This window comes from Hyla sarda, chromosome 9 (assembly GCF_029499605.1).
Source record: "Hyla sarda isolate aHylSar1 chromosome 9, aHylSar1.hap1, whole genome shotgun sequence".
NCBI lineage: Eukaryota > Metazoa > Chordata > Amphibia > Anura > Hylidae > Hyla > Hyla sarda.
In genome coordinates this window covers 170,288,053-170,303,462 of record NC_079197.1, presented here as the reverse complement: position 1 = coordinate 170,303,462, position 15,410 = coordinate 170,288,053, and the positions used below count along the sequence as shown (strand labels likewise).

Here is a 15,410-nt window from a genome sequence, read left to right as displayed (position 1 = left end):
GGATGTGAGTCATCAGAGAGCAGTTAGACAGAAAACAACAACTCAACTTCAGAAGCTAATAACTATTGGAAGGATTAAGATTTTTTAATAGAAGTAATTTACAAATCTGTTTAACTTTCCGGAGCCAGTTGATATATAAAAAAGTTTTGGCCTGGAATACCCCTTTAATATTATTATTATAATTTATTTTTTTTGCATTCATTTTTATCCTTCCATTTCATTTGCCCTTTTACAAAATGTTGTAATCTATGATATTTTGCATAAAAATGTTGTTAATGTACTGAAACATTTAGCAGGCAATAAATGTATATTTTACCTTTCTCTGGCAGGTGACATCTCCTCTCGACTAACAAATGACACGGCTCTCGTGAGTCGCTCTATCGCTGGCAATGTGAACATAACCCTGCGGACAGTCATAAAGTGTATCGGTTATTATGTCTTCATGTTCTCTATATCTTGGCAACTTACTCTCCTCAGCTTATTCAGCATGCCATTGATTTCCATTGTACAGAGCATGTACAATAAATATCACGAGGTACGGATGAGTGTGCAAGAACTGAGCGCATACTATGTAACAACAGATAATCAGAAAACTGATACTAAAACTATTGGTTACAATTACAAGCATCTAGCTATTGGTTAAGATGAAAATCATCTACTTAAAAAAATAATAATAATGTTGATTGGTCATTTTTGTTACTTTTATGTTGTTGTTTTGTGTTGTTGGGCTTTGTATTGCAGAGTGTAATAAGGCTCCCATAGAGGTGCATGGGGCCCCTACTGTACCGCTGTACACCTCCAATTTAATACAGAAGATTTTTTTATACAAATTTAACTGGAAAAATGTAGTTTGCTCCATCATATGCCTTTACTGTAAGAGCAGTGAGACTATGGAACTCTCTGCCAGATGGAGTGGTCATGGTGGACTCAATAAAAGAGATCAGGAGGGGTCCAGATACATTTCTGAAGCTCCGTTTGTTGAGTCTGTTCAAATCAGGGGAGTTGAGCGGAGAAAATATACTGAAGGTCTTTATTCCTCTCTGCTCAACTGTTGCAAAACAACAGACCCCGCAGGACCCCATTCAAACTCAGTGGGACCGGTCGGGACCCATTGGTGCAGTGGAACGTCCAGCTCCGTTGTTTGTCTCTGAAACAGACTCTGCGGAGGAGCTCCTGAACAGGGCTTTAACGCAGATGTGAACTTAGCCTTAAAAGGGGTATTCCGCCCCAAGACATCTTATCCCCTATCCAAAGGATCTCTCTTGCAGCATCCCCGTTCACCAGCTGCACGGAGCGTAGAACGTTCTGTAGCTGATGACGGGTGATACGGGGGCCGGAGTATCATGACGTCACACTCCGCCCCCTCAATGCAAGTCTATAAGCATAGGCTTGTATTGAGGGGGCTTTGTATTGTCCCATCTGACAATATAAAGCTGCCATATATAATACTGATCTTTATATTGTCAAAATTCTCCTTTGAAATAACTTTTTGATGGGTGGTCATTCCACCACCAGGACCACAATAGTTACAAGTATAAAGGGTCACAGCCGGCAGTCTCTTTGCAGAGCGCAGCTCACAAGTCAGAGCTGTACAATTCAGAGCTGTGGCCCCTGAATTCTAATGATAGAGGTCCTAGCAGTTGGCCAGCCATTGACCATGGTTCTGTAGCGTACATATGTTCTAGAAATAACCTTAAATTGTGAGAACATTCCTTTATTTACGTCAGATAATTGCAACATAGAGCAGTATTAGCAAAACCTTTTCACAATGTACGGGAAAATCCTGCGATTATTACCTTGCCATTGAATTTCAGTGACACTCTGACCCCAGACCCAACTCCATGTGTGTCTGACTGTCCACTACCTCCCACCCAACCCGCGTGTGTGTAATATGGTGCTGGTGCTTCGGGGCAACATAAAAACACCTGATGCTTACCTAGCCCTGGTCCTTCCTTGGTCTGTCTATTCTCCTCCGAGCAGTACCAGTGTCTTCTCTGTGCTTCCTTCTTCTTAGACAAGGAACTGGTTGCAGGACCTTCTCGCTCAACCAATCACTGGCCGAGACAGGACACCACTCCAGTCACTGATTGGTTGAGCAGGAAGGTCTTGTAACCAGCTGCTTGTTTTGGCACAGAGACACCCGGACCAATCGGAAGTGAACTGGGCCGTGAAATGTGGGGAATGGGACATTAAATATGGGGAGTTCACAATTAATTGGGGGATGGGACATGGGACGGGGGGTTTTACCAGTTGTTTACTGTATCAAAATCCCAACTGAAAATCGCAATAGTTCCTGTAATAGTAATAATATCATATTCTCCCCAATTCCTGCATCTTTAGCACATAAAGCTGCATTTTGATTCTAACATATTGGCTTACACTCCTTTTTTCTATTATTCTTTTCCTCAGGATCTTGTGAAGAGGGTGCAGGATTCTATCGCCAGCTCTTGTGATCTGGCAAAAGAGATTGTCGAGTCGGTAAAAACAGTGCAGAGTTTTGCAGCTGAAGAAGAAGAGGTGAAGAGATACGAGGAGTCCCTAAAAAAGACTCATATTCTGCAGATAAAGAGGGACACGGTCAGAGCTCTGTATCTTCTCATAATAAGGGTGAGGAACCAAGCGCCATTCCCAGTTCTCACAATTTGTTTTTAGGATGTTTGCAAAAAAAACAAAAAAAACCCAGTAGGCTACTATAAGTTTATTTTGTTTACGCTGACATTTTCAGCCTTTTTTTGTGGTAATCTACAAAATAAAAAGTCCATAAAAAGAATTATGGACGTCTTTTTGTGGATTTACCACCCCCCCCCCCCCAAAGATAACAAAGGGCTAAAAAAGATAGTGTAAATAAAATGCAATCCTGACACCACGCCCCCTCGTGACATCATGCCACGCCCCCTCCATTCATGTCTATGGGAGGGGGCGTGACAGCTAACAAGCCCCCTCCCATAGACATGCAGGAAGCGGGCGTGGCGTCACGTCACAAGGGGGCGTGGGGTCACGTCAGGACCACGGCCGCCTGAACCTGGTGTTCTGAACATAATGTTCAGAATACCGGAGTGCCCACATGGAGATCGCGGAGGGCCCCAGCGGCCGGACCCCCGCGATCAGAGTACACCTTTAAGCTTAATAGCAATGCTATTCCAATTCCTGTACTTTTTTAATTTTTTTTATTATTTGATATAAAAAATGTATTTGGGCGTGTGAAGACTTATATGGAATAATACTGTAATTTGTAGGAGTAGTTGAAGGAAATGTAGTATACTATGAGAAGATGCTTCTCTTAACATGGTGCTTTTCTTTCCTTAGATCATTAATCTGGCAGCGCAGGTTTCGGTCTTATGCTATGGACACGCATTAATCCTTAGTGGAAAGATCAGCACCGGGGCAATGGTGTCCTTCATCATCTACCAAATGGAGTCAAATGACTATTTACGGGTATAAGACAAAAGAAAGCACACATAGTTATTTAAAAGAAATTCCAAATAGTTGTTCATTTGGTATTCTTACAACAGTATTAAAACATATTCCCTTGTGTTCTCACACTTCACAATAACGTACAGTCAATTCACAACAATAAAATAACTTTAAAGGGGTACACTGAAGCAAAAAATATTTTATTAAAGGGGTACTCCGGTAAAAAAACCCATTAAATTAAATCAACTGGTGCCAGAAAGTTAAACAGATTTGTAAATTACTTCTATTAAAAAAATCTTTACCCTTCCAGTACTTATTAGCAGCTCTATGCTACAGAGGAAATTCTTTTCTTTTTGAATTTCTTTTTTGTCTTGACCACAGTGCTCACTGCTGACACCTCTGTCCGTATCAGCAACTGTCCAGAGCAGGAGAAAATCCTCATAGCAAACCTAAGCGGCTCTGGACAGTTCCTGACACGGACAGAGGTGTCAGCAGAGAGAGCACTGTGGACAAGACAAAAAAGAAATTCAAAAAGAAAAGAATTTCCTCTGAAGCATACAGCTGCTAATGAGTACTGGAAGGATAAAGATTTTTAATAGAAGTAATTTACAAATCTTACAAAACAGATTTGGAGAGGCTCTTGTCACTCGAACGACCATGTGACCTGGGCTGCCCAATTAAGACACCTATACCCAAGGTGACAAAATGAATAAATAAATAGAAATAAATTGGGGCTCAAGGTCTTGAACAAATGGCAAACATAGGTAAATTGAATTAAATTATTATTTATTGATGCTGATATAGATACCGTATATGGCAAACTAGTGGAGATAAGTGTCTCACAGGGCCCTTGTGATAACACCACTCCAACTGTTACAATATAATAATAGTAAACTAATATAAAAAAGGCAATTTAAAATATATGTTAAAAATGAGACCACTTCATAAATAATTCATCAATATAAATTAGATGTAAGAAAAATTCAAGTTCATCTGAAATATGAAATTATCCTTTCTCTCCAAGATAATGCAATATACGGTAAGTCAATTTCAGTCTGATATCAGTAACCAGTAGCAACCATCCAAAAACTATCAACCAGTTAGCAATGTGTTCCAATTAATCTCCACAAAATCCAATCTGAAGTGTTGGTAACCAATAGTGACCATACACAGAGGCTAACCAGCCTGAATATTTTGTGTCAATATTCTTGTATGCAATAAGTCATTGATGTTCAAATAATTCTGCCAGCAGGATAGTAGCAAATGGGGCAGATTTATACTGTGAGTGCGGCAATAGCAATTATGTAATAGACAGGATACGTTGTATCTCACCGCTACCGGGCACCGGTATGTTAGGTTCTCCTCCGCGATGTTGTTCCGCAGTGTGCTGAACACCGGCTATCTCTCGCAGCGTGAGAGAACACCACCGGAGACTCGGCCGACTCCTGTAGAGGTGGTGTTTAGGTGGCGGTGGGTTCCTGATAGTGGTCCGGCAGCGCTTCCACAGCGATGGTGTCAGGAGGCGGTGGGCTCCGGATGAGGATCCTGCAGCGCTTCCACAGGCAGGTTAGTTACGGTACTTGCGGCATCCTCGTGGCAGCGAGGCGCGCGTAGTCCTTGGTAAATGATGGACAGATATCTCCGCCGGTCTTAGGTTGCTTAATAGTGGACTGGAACTGTATCGTATGTATGATGGTGGTCTCAATAATTATATAGAGGACGCTGGACGCGTTTCAGGACTTTCTCAGTCCTTTCTTCAGCAGCTACAGCTGACATACAGCTGCTAAAAAGTAGTGAAAGGATTAAGATTTCTTAATAGAAGTAATTTACAAGTCTGTTTAACTTTCTGGCACCAGTTCATTAAAAAAAATAATAATAATAATAAGTTTTCAACCGCAGTACCCCTTTAAGTAGCAGAGCTGAGTAGACTCCCGTGCAGCCAGGTGGTGCAGGCTTGATGAATACACAGGCATGGTTGACAGTCTGGGCCATACACTGAAGAATCAGCAAAGTACAGAAAGTTCAGGCAGAGGCAGGGTCTGGATAACCGGTTAAATTGCTCATTTATGGTCACATCACATCCCAGAAAAAAAAGAGTCACATATAAGCAAAAGTGGTACCGATAAGACCTGCAGATCAGAACATAAAAAATAAACCCTCATACAGCCCCTGTATACGGAAAAGTAAGAGAGTTAGTGAGGTCAAAATAGGGAAATTTTAAACCTATAGATTTTGTTTAGTTTTACTCTTTTTTATACAATAGAAAACCATGTAACCGTGGATATTATTTTAATCGTATTGACCCACAGAATAAAGAGAATATGTCAGTGTTACCTTAACGTGCACTGTGTGAAAAATTATACTCACCAAAAGTTGCAAAATTGCAGGGGAATGTTTTTAATTCCCTCCCCCCCCCCCCCCCCCCAAAAAAAATAAAAAAATCTTTTTTTGTACATTCTATGGTAAAATGAAAGGTGTCTTTACAAAGTACAATTGGTCGTGCAAAAAAGCCAAGCGCTCATGTGGATGGAAAAATAAAAGAGTTATGTTTCTTAAAAGGCCAGGAGGGAAAAACTAAAAAGAAAATTTTAAAATTGTCTGTGTCCTTAAAGGGGTACTCCCCTGGAAAACATTTTTTTTTTTTTTTATATCAACTGGTGCCAGAAAGTTAAACAGATTTGTAAATTACTTCTATTAAAAAAATCTTAATCCTTCCAGTATTTATCAGCTGCTATACGCTCCGCAGGAAGTTCTTTTCTTTTGGAATTTCCTTTCTGTCTGCCCACAGTGCTCTCTGCTGACACCTCTGTCCATTTCAGGAACTGTCCAGAGCAGGATAAGTTTGCTATGGGGATTTGCTCCTACTCTGGACAGTTCCTAAAATGGACAGGGGTGTCAGCAGAGAGCACTGTGGTCAGACAAAAAGGAAATTCTAAAAGAGAAAAACCCTCTCTGTAGCCTACAGAAGCTGACAAGTACTGGAAGGATTAAGATTTTTAAATAGAAGTAATTTACAAATCTGTTTAACTTTCTGGTACCAGTTGATAAAAAAAAAGATGTTTTCCAGGGGTATAACCCCTTTAAGGGGTTCATTATTTTTTTTTATGATTTATTATAGATATTGATGCATATTCTTCTTCATTGCTTTTCAGAGTCTGATTCACATGATCAGTGAGATAACTCATTCAGCAGGCGTGGCGTCCAAGGTTTTCCAGTACCTGGATCGGGTGCCACAGGTCTCCACATCGGGATCGCATCGTCCAAAAGATTTACGCGGCGAATTTGAGTTCCAGAATGTTACGTTTTGTTATCCATCCCGCCCAGATACCCCCGCTGTGCAGGTAAGTGTGTGCAGCTATCACGGGTATCCTTACAGAAGGTTATGCTCACACTTTGGCCACAAGAAGGAATAACATCATGAGGGGAATTTTATCATCTGTTCACACATTGTTATTGGTTGTTAAATTGCGCAAATTTTTTGCCATATGCGACTTAGCGCACTAAAATATGTGCCTTTTTGCAGACCGCGATTTTTGGAAAACGTGCTCTATTGAAGCAAAAAAAATTACAAATATAAAATATCAAATGATCTACTGAAGTGAAATTTCACGAAATGCGTTCCAGTGGAATATTTAGCAAATGCCATGCAACCAATTAATAAATTTGGCGCACACACACATTAGCCCCACACAAAATAAAGGGGAACAAAAATCATTCACCTACACCAACAATTAAAAATGAGCCCCATGTGTTTAATTGAGGCTCCCCCCCCCCCCCATAATAAGGTACTAAAAATAAAATTACTATAAGTAAAAAGAAATAGATTTAAAAAAAGATAAAAATAAAGTAAAAATTAATTTTAGAGAGGCAGAAAAAGCTGTCAGAAGATGAAGTGGCACAACTCTGAGGTAAACGCTTCTGCCCCTGTGTTCTAGTTATCAGTAGGGGTCTTTATTGGGCAGTGTTTCCCAACCAGGGTGCCTCCAGCTGTTGCAAAACTACAACGCCCAGCATGCCCGGACAGCCTCCGGCTGTCCGGTCATGCTGGGAGTTGTAGTTTTGCAACAGCTGGAGGCACCCTGATTGGGAAACACTGCTATGGTGTCTTACCTTTTACATAACATAATATGTGGACCCTTATGTAGCCTGTTCTCATTTACTGCTTTGTTCTTTGTTAATATTTACATACGAATGTAACTCTTCCATCAGGCCTATAACATTCCTTAAAGGGGTTCTCCGGTGGAAAACATTATTATTATTATTATTTATTTTTATTTTTTTAAATCAATTGATGCCAAACGTTAAACAGATTTGTAAATGACTTCTATAAAAAAAAATCTTTACCCTTCCAGTACTTTTTAGCAGCTGTATGCTACAGGGGAAATTCTTTTCTTTTAGAATTTTTTTTCTGTCTGTCCACAGTGCTCTCTGCTGACACCTCTGTCCGTGTCAGGAACTGTCCAGAGTAGGAGAAAGTCCCCATTGCAAATTTATGCTGCTCTTGACAGTTCCTGACACGGACAAAGGTGTCAGCAGAGAGCACTGTGGACAAGACAAAAAAAAAGAAATTCAAAAAGAAAAGAATTTCCTATGTAGCATACAGGCCCTAAAAAGTCCTGGAAGGGTAAAGATTTGTTAATAGAAGTCATTTACAAATCTGTTTAACTTTCTGGCACCAGTTCATAAAAAAAAAAAAAAAATTCCACCGGAGTACCCCTTTATTGGGTCTTTACTATTTCCACTTTGCCCCTTTTGAGACCTCTGGATCTTGAAGATATCACAAGCTCCATACTCCGCGGTCTCCCCCCTACTCTCTATGCACTTTAGAGCGAGTGATTGGTTCACCCTCCTGTATGCAGACGTTCCTATTTATAAAACATGGCCGGACCATTGTATTAATAAAGCCCTTTACGTCTTTTGTCCCCATCGCCGCCCCCCATTCCTATTAGTCTGTAAGCTCCTGTGATCAGGGCCTTCACTCCTCCTGTTTGAATATTTAGTGTGTAATGTTGTAATGTCTGATACTTGTCATTATTTCTACCCCCCAAATAGTAAAGTGCTGCGAAATCTGTTGGTGCTTTATAAATAAAATTCTTCTTCTTATTATGACCTTGCAGGATATATCATTCCACCTTCCTCCTGGAAGCGTCACTGCTCTTGTTGGGCCCTCAGGAGGTGGTAAGACGACCTGCGTGTCACTTCTGGAGAGATTCTATGAGCCTCAGAGTGGGGAAATCCTTCTTGATGGACGACCACTGGCTGAATATGACCATCAGTATCTGCACAGTAAGGTAGTAAACATGTACTGTACAAATATAAAAGTAAACGTACAGGACCATCTAAATAATAAATGTGGAATGTTCCTTAGTATATTTAGGAGTGTCACGCAGGCCCTGGTGTCTCAGCGGGTCCATAGTCCCCACATAAAATATCATTATTACAAACGGAACGTGGTAGGTGGGGGCCAATCCCAGAAGCTTCATGTTTCAGGTCTCTCCAGAGATGTTCCATTGGGGTCAGGCTCTGGCTGGGCCACTCAACAACATTCAAAGAGTTGTCCTTAAGCCGCTCCTGTGTTATCTTGGCTGTGTGCCTATGGTCATTGTCTTGTTGGAAGGTGAATCCTCGACCCAGTCTGAGATCCAGAGCTCTGGATCAGGTTTTCACTAAGAATATCTCTGTACTTTGCTCCATTCAGCTTTCCCTCAACCTTGACCAGTCTCCCTGTCTCCACATCATGATGCTGCCCCCACCATGATCACTGTAGGGATGGTATTGGGCAGGTGATGGGCAGTGCCTGGTTTCCCCAGACATGATGCTGCCCCCACAATGATCACTGTAGGGATGGTATTGGGCAGGTGATGGGCAGTGCCTGGTTTCCCCAGACATGATGCTGCCCCCACCATGATCACTGTAGGGATGGTATTGGGCAGGTGATGGGCAGTACCTGGTTTCCCCCAGACATGATGCTGCCCCCACCATGATCACTGTTGGGATGGTATTGGGCAGGTGATGGGCAGTGCCTGGTTTCCTCCAGACATGATGCTGCCCCCACCATGATCACTGTAGGGATGGTATTGGGCAGGTGATGGGCAGTGCCTGGTTTCCTCCAGACATGATGCTGCCCCCACCATGATCACTGTAGGGATGGTATTGGGCAGGTGATGGGCAGTGCCTGGGATCCTCCAGATATGATGCTGCCCCCACCATGATCACTGTAGGGATGATATTGGGCAGGTGATGGGCAGTACCTGGTTTCCTCCAGACATGATGCTGCCCCCACCATGATCACTGTAAGGATGGTATTGGGCAGGTGATGGGCAGTGCCTGGTTTCCTCCAGACATGATGCTGCCCCCACCATGATCACTGTAGGGATGGTATTGGGCAGGTGATGGGCAGTGCCTGGTTTCCTCCAAACATGATGCTGCCCCCACCATGATCACTGTAGGGATGGTATTGGGCAGGTGATGGGCAGTGCCTGGTTTCCTCCTGACATGATGCTGCCCCCACCATGATCACTGTAGAGATGGTATTGGGTAGGTAATGGGCAGTGCCTGGTTTCCTCCAGACATGATGCTGCCCCCGCCATGATCACTGTAGGGATGGTATTGGGCAGGTGATGGGCAGTACCTGGTTTCCTCCATACATGATGCTGCCCCCACCATGATCACTGTAGAGATGGTATTGGGTAGGTGATGGGCAGTGCCTGGTTTCCCCCAGACATGATGCTGCCCCCACCATGATCACTGTAGGGATGGTATTGGGCAGGTGATGGGCAGTGCCTTGTTTCCTTCAGACATGATGCTGCCCCCACCATGATCACTGTAGGGATGGTATTGGGCAGGTGATGGGCAGTGCCTGGTTTCCCCCAGACATGATGCTGCCCCCACCATGATCACTGTAGAGATGTATTGGGCAGGTGATGGGCAGTGCCTGGTTTCCCCCAGACATGATGCTGTCCTCACCATGATCACTGTAGGGATGGTATTGGGCAGATGATGGGCAGTGCCTGGTTTCCTCCAGACATGATGCTGCCCCCACCATGATCACTGTAGGGATGGTATTGGGCAGGTGAGGGGCAGTACCTGGTTTCCCCCAGACATGAGGCTGCCCCCACCATGATCACTGTAGGGATGGTATTGGGCAGGTGATGGGCAGTACCTGGTTTCCTCCAGACATGATGCTGCCCCCACCACGATCACTGTAGGGATGGCATTGGGCAGGTGATGGGCAGAGCCTGGTTTCCTCCAGACATGATGCTGCCCCCACCATGATCACTGTAGGGATGGTATTGGGCAGGAGATGGGCAGTGCCTGGTTTCCTCCAGACATGATGCTGCCCCCACCATGATCACTGTAGGGATGGTATTGGGCAGGTGATGGGCAGTACCTGGTTTCCTCCAGACATGATGCTGCCCCCACCATGATCACTGTAGGGATGGTATTGGGCAGGTGATGGGCAGTGGCTGGTTTCCTCCAGACATGATGCTGCCCCCACCATGATCACTGTAGGGATGGTATTGGGCAGGTGATGGGCAGTGCCTGGTTTCCTCCAGACATGATGCTGCCCCCACCATGATCATTGTAGGGATGGTATTGGGCAGGTGATGGGCAGTGCCTGATTTCCTCCAGACATGATGCTGCCCCCACCATGATCACTGTAGGGATGGTATTGGGCAGGTGATGGGCAGTGGCTGGTTTCCTCCAGACATGATGCTGCCCCCACCATGATCACTGTAAGGATGGTATTGGGCAGGTGATGGGCAGTGCCTGGTTTCCTCCAGAAATGATGCTGCCCCCACCATGATCACTGTAGGGATGGTATTGTGCAGGTGATGGGCAGTGGCTGGTATCCTCCAGAAATGATGCTGCCCCCACCATGATCACTGTAGGGATGGTATTGGGCAGGTGATGGGCAGTGGCTGGTTTCCTCCAGACATGATGCTGCCCCCACCATGATCACTGTAGGGATGGTATTGGGCAGGTGATGGGCAGTGCCTGGTTTCCTCCAGACATGATGCTGCCCCCACCATGATCACTGTAGGGATGGTATTGGGCAGGTGATGGGCAGTGGCTGGTTTCCCCCAGACATGATGCTGCCCCCACCATGATCACTGTAGGGATGGTATTGGGCAGGTGATGGGCAGTGCCTGGTTTCCCCCAGACATGATTCTGCCCCCACCATGATCACTGTAGGGATGGTATTGGGCAGGTGATGGGCAGTGCCTGGTTTCCTCCAGACATGATGCTGCCCCCACCATGATCACTGTAGGGATGGTATTGGGCAGGTGATGGGCAGTGGCTGGTTTCCTCCAGACATGACGCTTATAATTGAGACCAATCTTTGTTTCATCAGACCAGAGAATCTTGTGTCTCACAATCTCAGAGTCCTTTCGATGCTTTTGTGCAAACTCCAGGCGGCTGTCATGTGGCGATCCTGTAGAGAGGGGATACATAATTTTAGGTCGGAATACCCCTTTAATAGTAAAGTTAATTTAGGGGGTATTCCAGCCCCTACAAAAAAAGGAAAAATTAGTCAAGGTTCTGCAAAAAAAAAAGGAGACTATACTCACATGCCACAATCTCCACTTCCGCCTTTCTGACGGCTCCAGGTTCCCGCCACTCACTGTTGCTTCCTGTGACACATTGACCTTTGCAGGAACTGCCACTCAGCCGATTAAAGGGGTACTCCGGTGGAAAACATTTTTTTTTTTTTAAATCAACTGACAGAAAGTTAAACAGATTTGTAAATTGCTTCTATTTAAAAAATCTTAATCCTTCCAGTACTTATCAGCTGCTGTATGCTACAGAGGAAGTTCTTTTCTGTTTGAATTTCTATTCTGTCTGACCACAGTGCTCTCTGCTGACACAGTGCTCTCTGCTGACACAGTGCTCTGTGCTCTCTCCTGACATGGACAGAGGTGTCAGCAGAGAGCAATGTGGTCAGACAGAAAAGGAATTAAAAAAGAAATGAACTTCCTGTGGAGCATACAGCAGCTGATAAGTACTGGAAGGGTTAAGATTTTTATATAGAAATAATTTACAAAGCTGTTTAACTTTCTGGCACCAGTTGATTTAAAAAAATTGTTGTCCACTAGAGTACCCCTTTAATGACTGCAGTCAGTCCCTGCAGGGTAGAAACAGGAAGCAACAGTGAACAACAGGGAATAGAGCAGGTGAGTATGGACTCTTTTTTTTTAAAATTTTTTATAGAACCCTTATCTGGAATACACCTTTAAGTCTGTTCATTCTAAATGAATGGCTGGAAAAATATGCTAATAATTTTCCCTCTAGGTGGCGCTGGTGGCTCAAGATCCCGTTTTGTTTGCTGGAACAGTAAAAGAAAACATCAGTTATGGTCTCAATGATAAGAGTGACCAGCAAGTGACGGCAGCAGCGAGGCAGGCTAAGGCTGAAACCTTCATTAGTAATTTGGAAAAGGCCTATGATACAGGTAAGGAATATAAGTGTTATAGTACAAGCGAAACCTGATGACTGATTCTACTTTAATTCATTTTTACTGTTGCAAACAACCATTTGGCCACCAGATGTCAGTGTTACTAACAGGATCCTGATAAAAATAAAGTGAAGACTGTAATGTACATTACTGACCACCAGATGTCAGTGTCACCTGCAGGATCCTGATAAAAATAAAGTGAAGACTGTAATGTACATTACTGACCACCAGATGTCAGTGTCACCTGCAGGATCCTGAAAAAAATAAATGAAGATGATCAATCCTGATCACAGAATCTATGGGGTTTACAGGGGGAGGGGGTTACCTGTCCACCTACAGCAAACCCGCGATGCGATCGCAGGGTCCCGTTGGTTGCCATGGCAGCAGTAGGCCAGCTGATGGCCTCCTGTCTGCCTAGTACGGCAGCCTGTGAGGTCCAGCCAAAGGCTGTTGGTTGTTATACTGTGCTGTAGTACAGATGTACTGCACCATAGTATAACCTTTAAAAAGAGAAAAGTAAAAAAAAATAAAAGGTTTTTAAATAAATTAATAACGTGTAAATAAATTGATAAATAAATGCCCCTTTTCCAATAAAACCCTATATTATCACCCAAAAAATAAAAATGCTCAAACCTATACATAATAGATATTGCCACATTCGTAATGACTTGTACAATAAAACGATAATAGTTATTCATCCTGCACAGTGAACGCTGTAAAAAAAAAATAACGTGCCATAAAAATGGTCAAAAGGTAGCATGACTCTCAAAAATGGTGAAAAAAGGATTTTGTTGAGAAAAGGAAAAAGAACATAATAAAGCTATATAAATTGGGCATTGCCATAATCATACCAACTCACAGAATAAAAATAACATAATTTTTACCATACAGTGAATGCCATAAAATAAAATAATTTTAAAAAAACGCCAGAAATTTTCCAATTTCTCACAATATTTGGGAGTTTTGTCACAAAAAATGCATCATGAATCAACAAAGATTTACCACTAATAAAGTACAATATGTCACGAAAAGAAAATCTCAGAATTGCGTCACTAAGTAAAAGCATGTCAGAGGTATTACCACTTAAAGAAACACATGCCAGATTAGAAAAAAATGGGCTTAGTCATTAAGGTAAAAACAGGAGGAGTCCTTAAGGGGTTAATGGCCCCCAGATGTTAGTGTTACTTGTAGGGTCCTAACATAAAATAAAGATAAGCATATAAAGTACCATATGTCAGCTATACATGTAAGATAGTAATATAAAATAAAGATAAACCTGTAATGTACATTAATGGCCACCCGATGTCAGTATTACCTGCAGGATTCTATTATAAAATATAAAGAAGCCTGTAATGTACACTATTGACCACCAGATGTCAGTGTTACCTGCAGGATCCTCATAAAAAAATATATAAAAATACAGATAAGCCTGTAATGTACATTAATGGCCACCAGATGTCAGTGTTTCCTGCAGGATCTTGATACAAAATAAAGATAAGCCTGTAATGTACACTGATGACCACAAGATGTCAGTGTTACCAACAGGATTCTGATATAAAATAAAGATAAGCCTGTAATGTACACAAATGACCACAAGATGTCAGTATTGCTGGACGATATTTATGTAAAATAAAGATAAGCCTGTAATGTACACTGATGACCACCAGATGTCAGTGTTACCAACATGATTCTGATATAAAATAAAGATAAGGCTGTAATGTACACAAATGACCACAAGATGTCAGTATTGCTGGACGATATTTATGTAAAATAAAGATAAGCCTGTAATGTACACTAATGACCACTAGAGTTCAGTGTTACCAACAGGATCCTGATAAAATAAAGATAAGCCTGTAATGTACATTAATGGCCATTAGATGTCAGTGTTTCCTTCAGGATCTTGATATAAAATGAAGATAAGCCTGTAATGTACACTAATGACCACCAGATGTCAGTGTGACCGAGTGGAGCCTGATATAAAATAAATATAACCCTGTAATGTACATTAACAGCCACCAGATGTCAGTGTTTCCTGCAGATATCCTCATAAAAAAATTAAAAAGAAAGATAAGCATGTAATGTACATTAATGGCCACAAGATGTCAGTGTTTCCTCCAAGATATTGATATAAAATAAAGATGAGCCTGAAATGTACAATAATGACCACCAGATGTCAGTGTTTTCTGCAGGATCTTGATATAAAATAAAGAGAAGCCTGTAATGTACACTAATGACCACCAGATGTCAGTGTTACCTGCAGGATTCTATTATAAAATGAAGATAAGCCTGTAACATACATTAATGACCACCAGATGTCAGTGTTACCTGCAGGATTCTATTATAAAATGAAGATAAGCCTGTAATGTACACTAATGACCACCATATGTCAGTGTTACCAACAAGATCCTGATATAAAAGAAAGATAAGCCTGTAATGTACACTAATGACCACTAGATATCAGTGTGACCAAGAGGATCCTGATATAAAATAAATATAAGCCTGTAATGTACATTAACGAACACCAGATGTCAGTGTTTCC

At 42.4% G+C, this 15,410-nt stretch overlaps 1 protein-coding gene across 4 annotated transcripts in view; it reads left to right on the top strand.

Moving 5' to 3' along the window:
- Positions 1 to 15,410, top strand: part of TAP2 (transporter 2, ATP binding cassette subfamily B member) — a 61,617-nt gene that overhangs the window by 40,185 nt on the left and 6,022 nt on the right. For all 4 annotated transcript variants that reach the window (XM_056538490.1, XM_056538491.1, XM_056538489.1 and 1 more), the window contains 6 exons: positions 330 to 535; positions 2,410 to 2,607; positions 3,307 to 3,435; positions 6,567 to 6,755; positions 8,532 to 8,705; positions 12,709 to 12,868. In XM_056538490.1, coding sequence (XP_056394465.1) covers positions 330 to 535; positions 2,410 to 2,607; positions 3,307 to 3,435; positions 6,567 to 6,755; positions 8,532 to 8,705; positions 12,709 to 12,868 — 1,056 coding nt within the window. The remainder of the gene's footprint in view (positions 1 to 329; positions 536 to 2,409; positions 2,608 to 3,306; positions 3,436 to 6,566; positions 6,756 to 8,531; positions 8,706 to 12,708; positions 12,869 to 15,410) is intronic.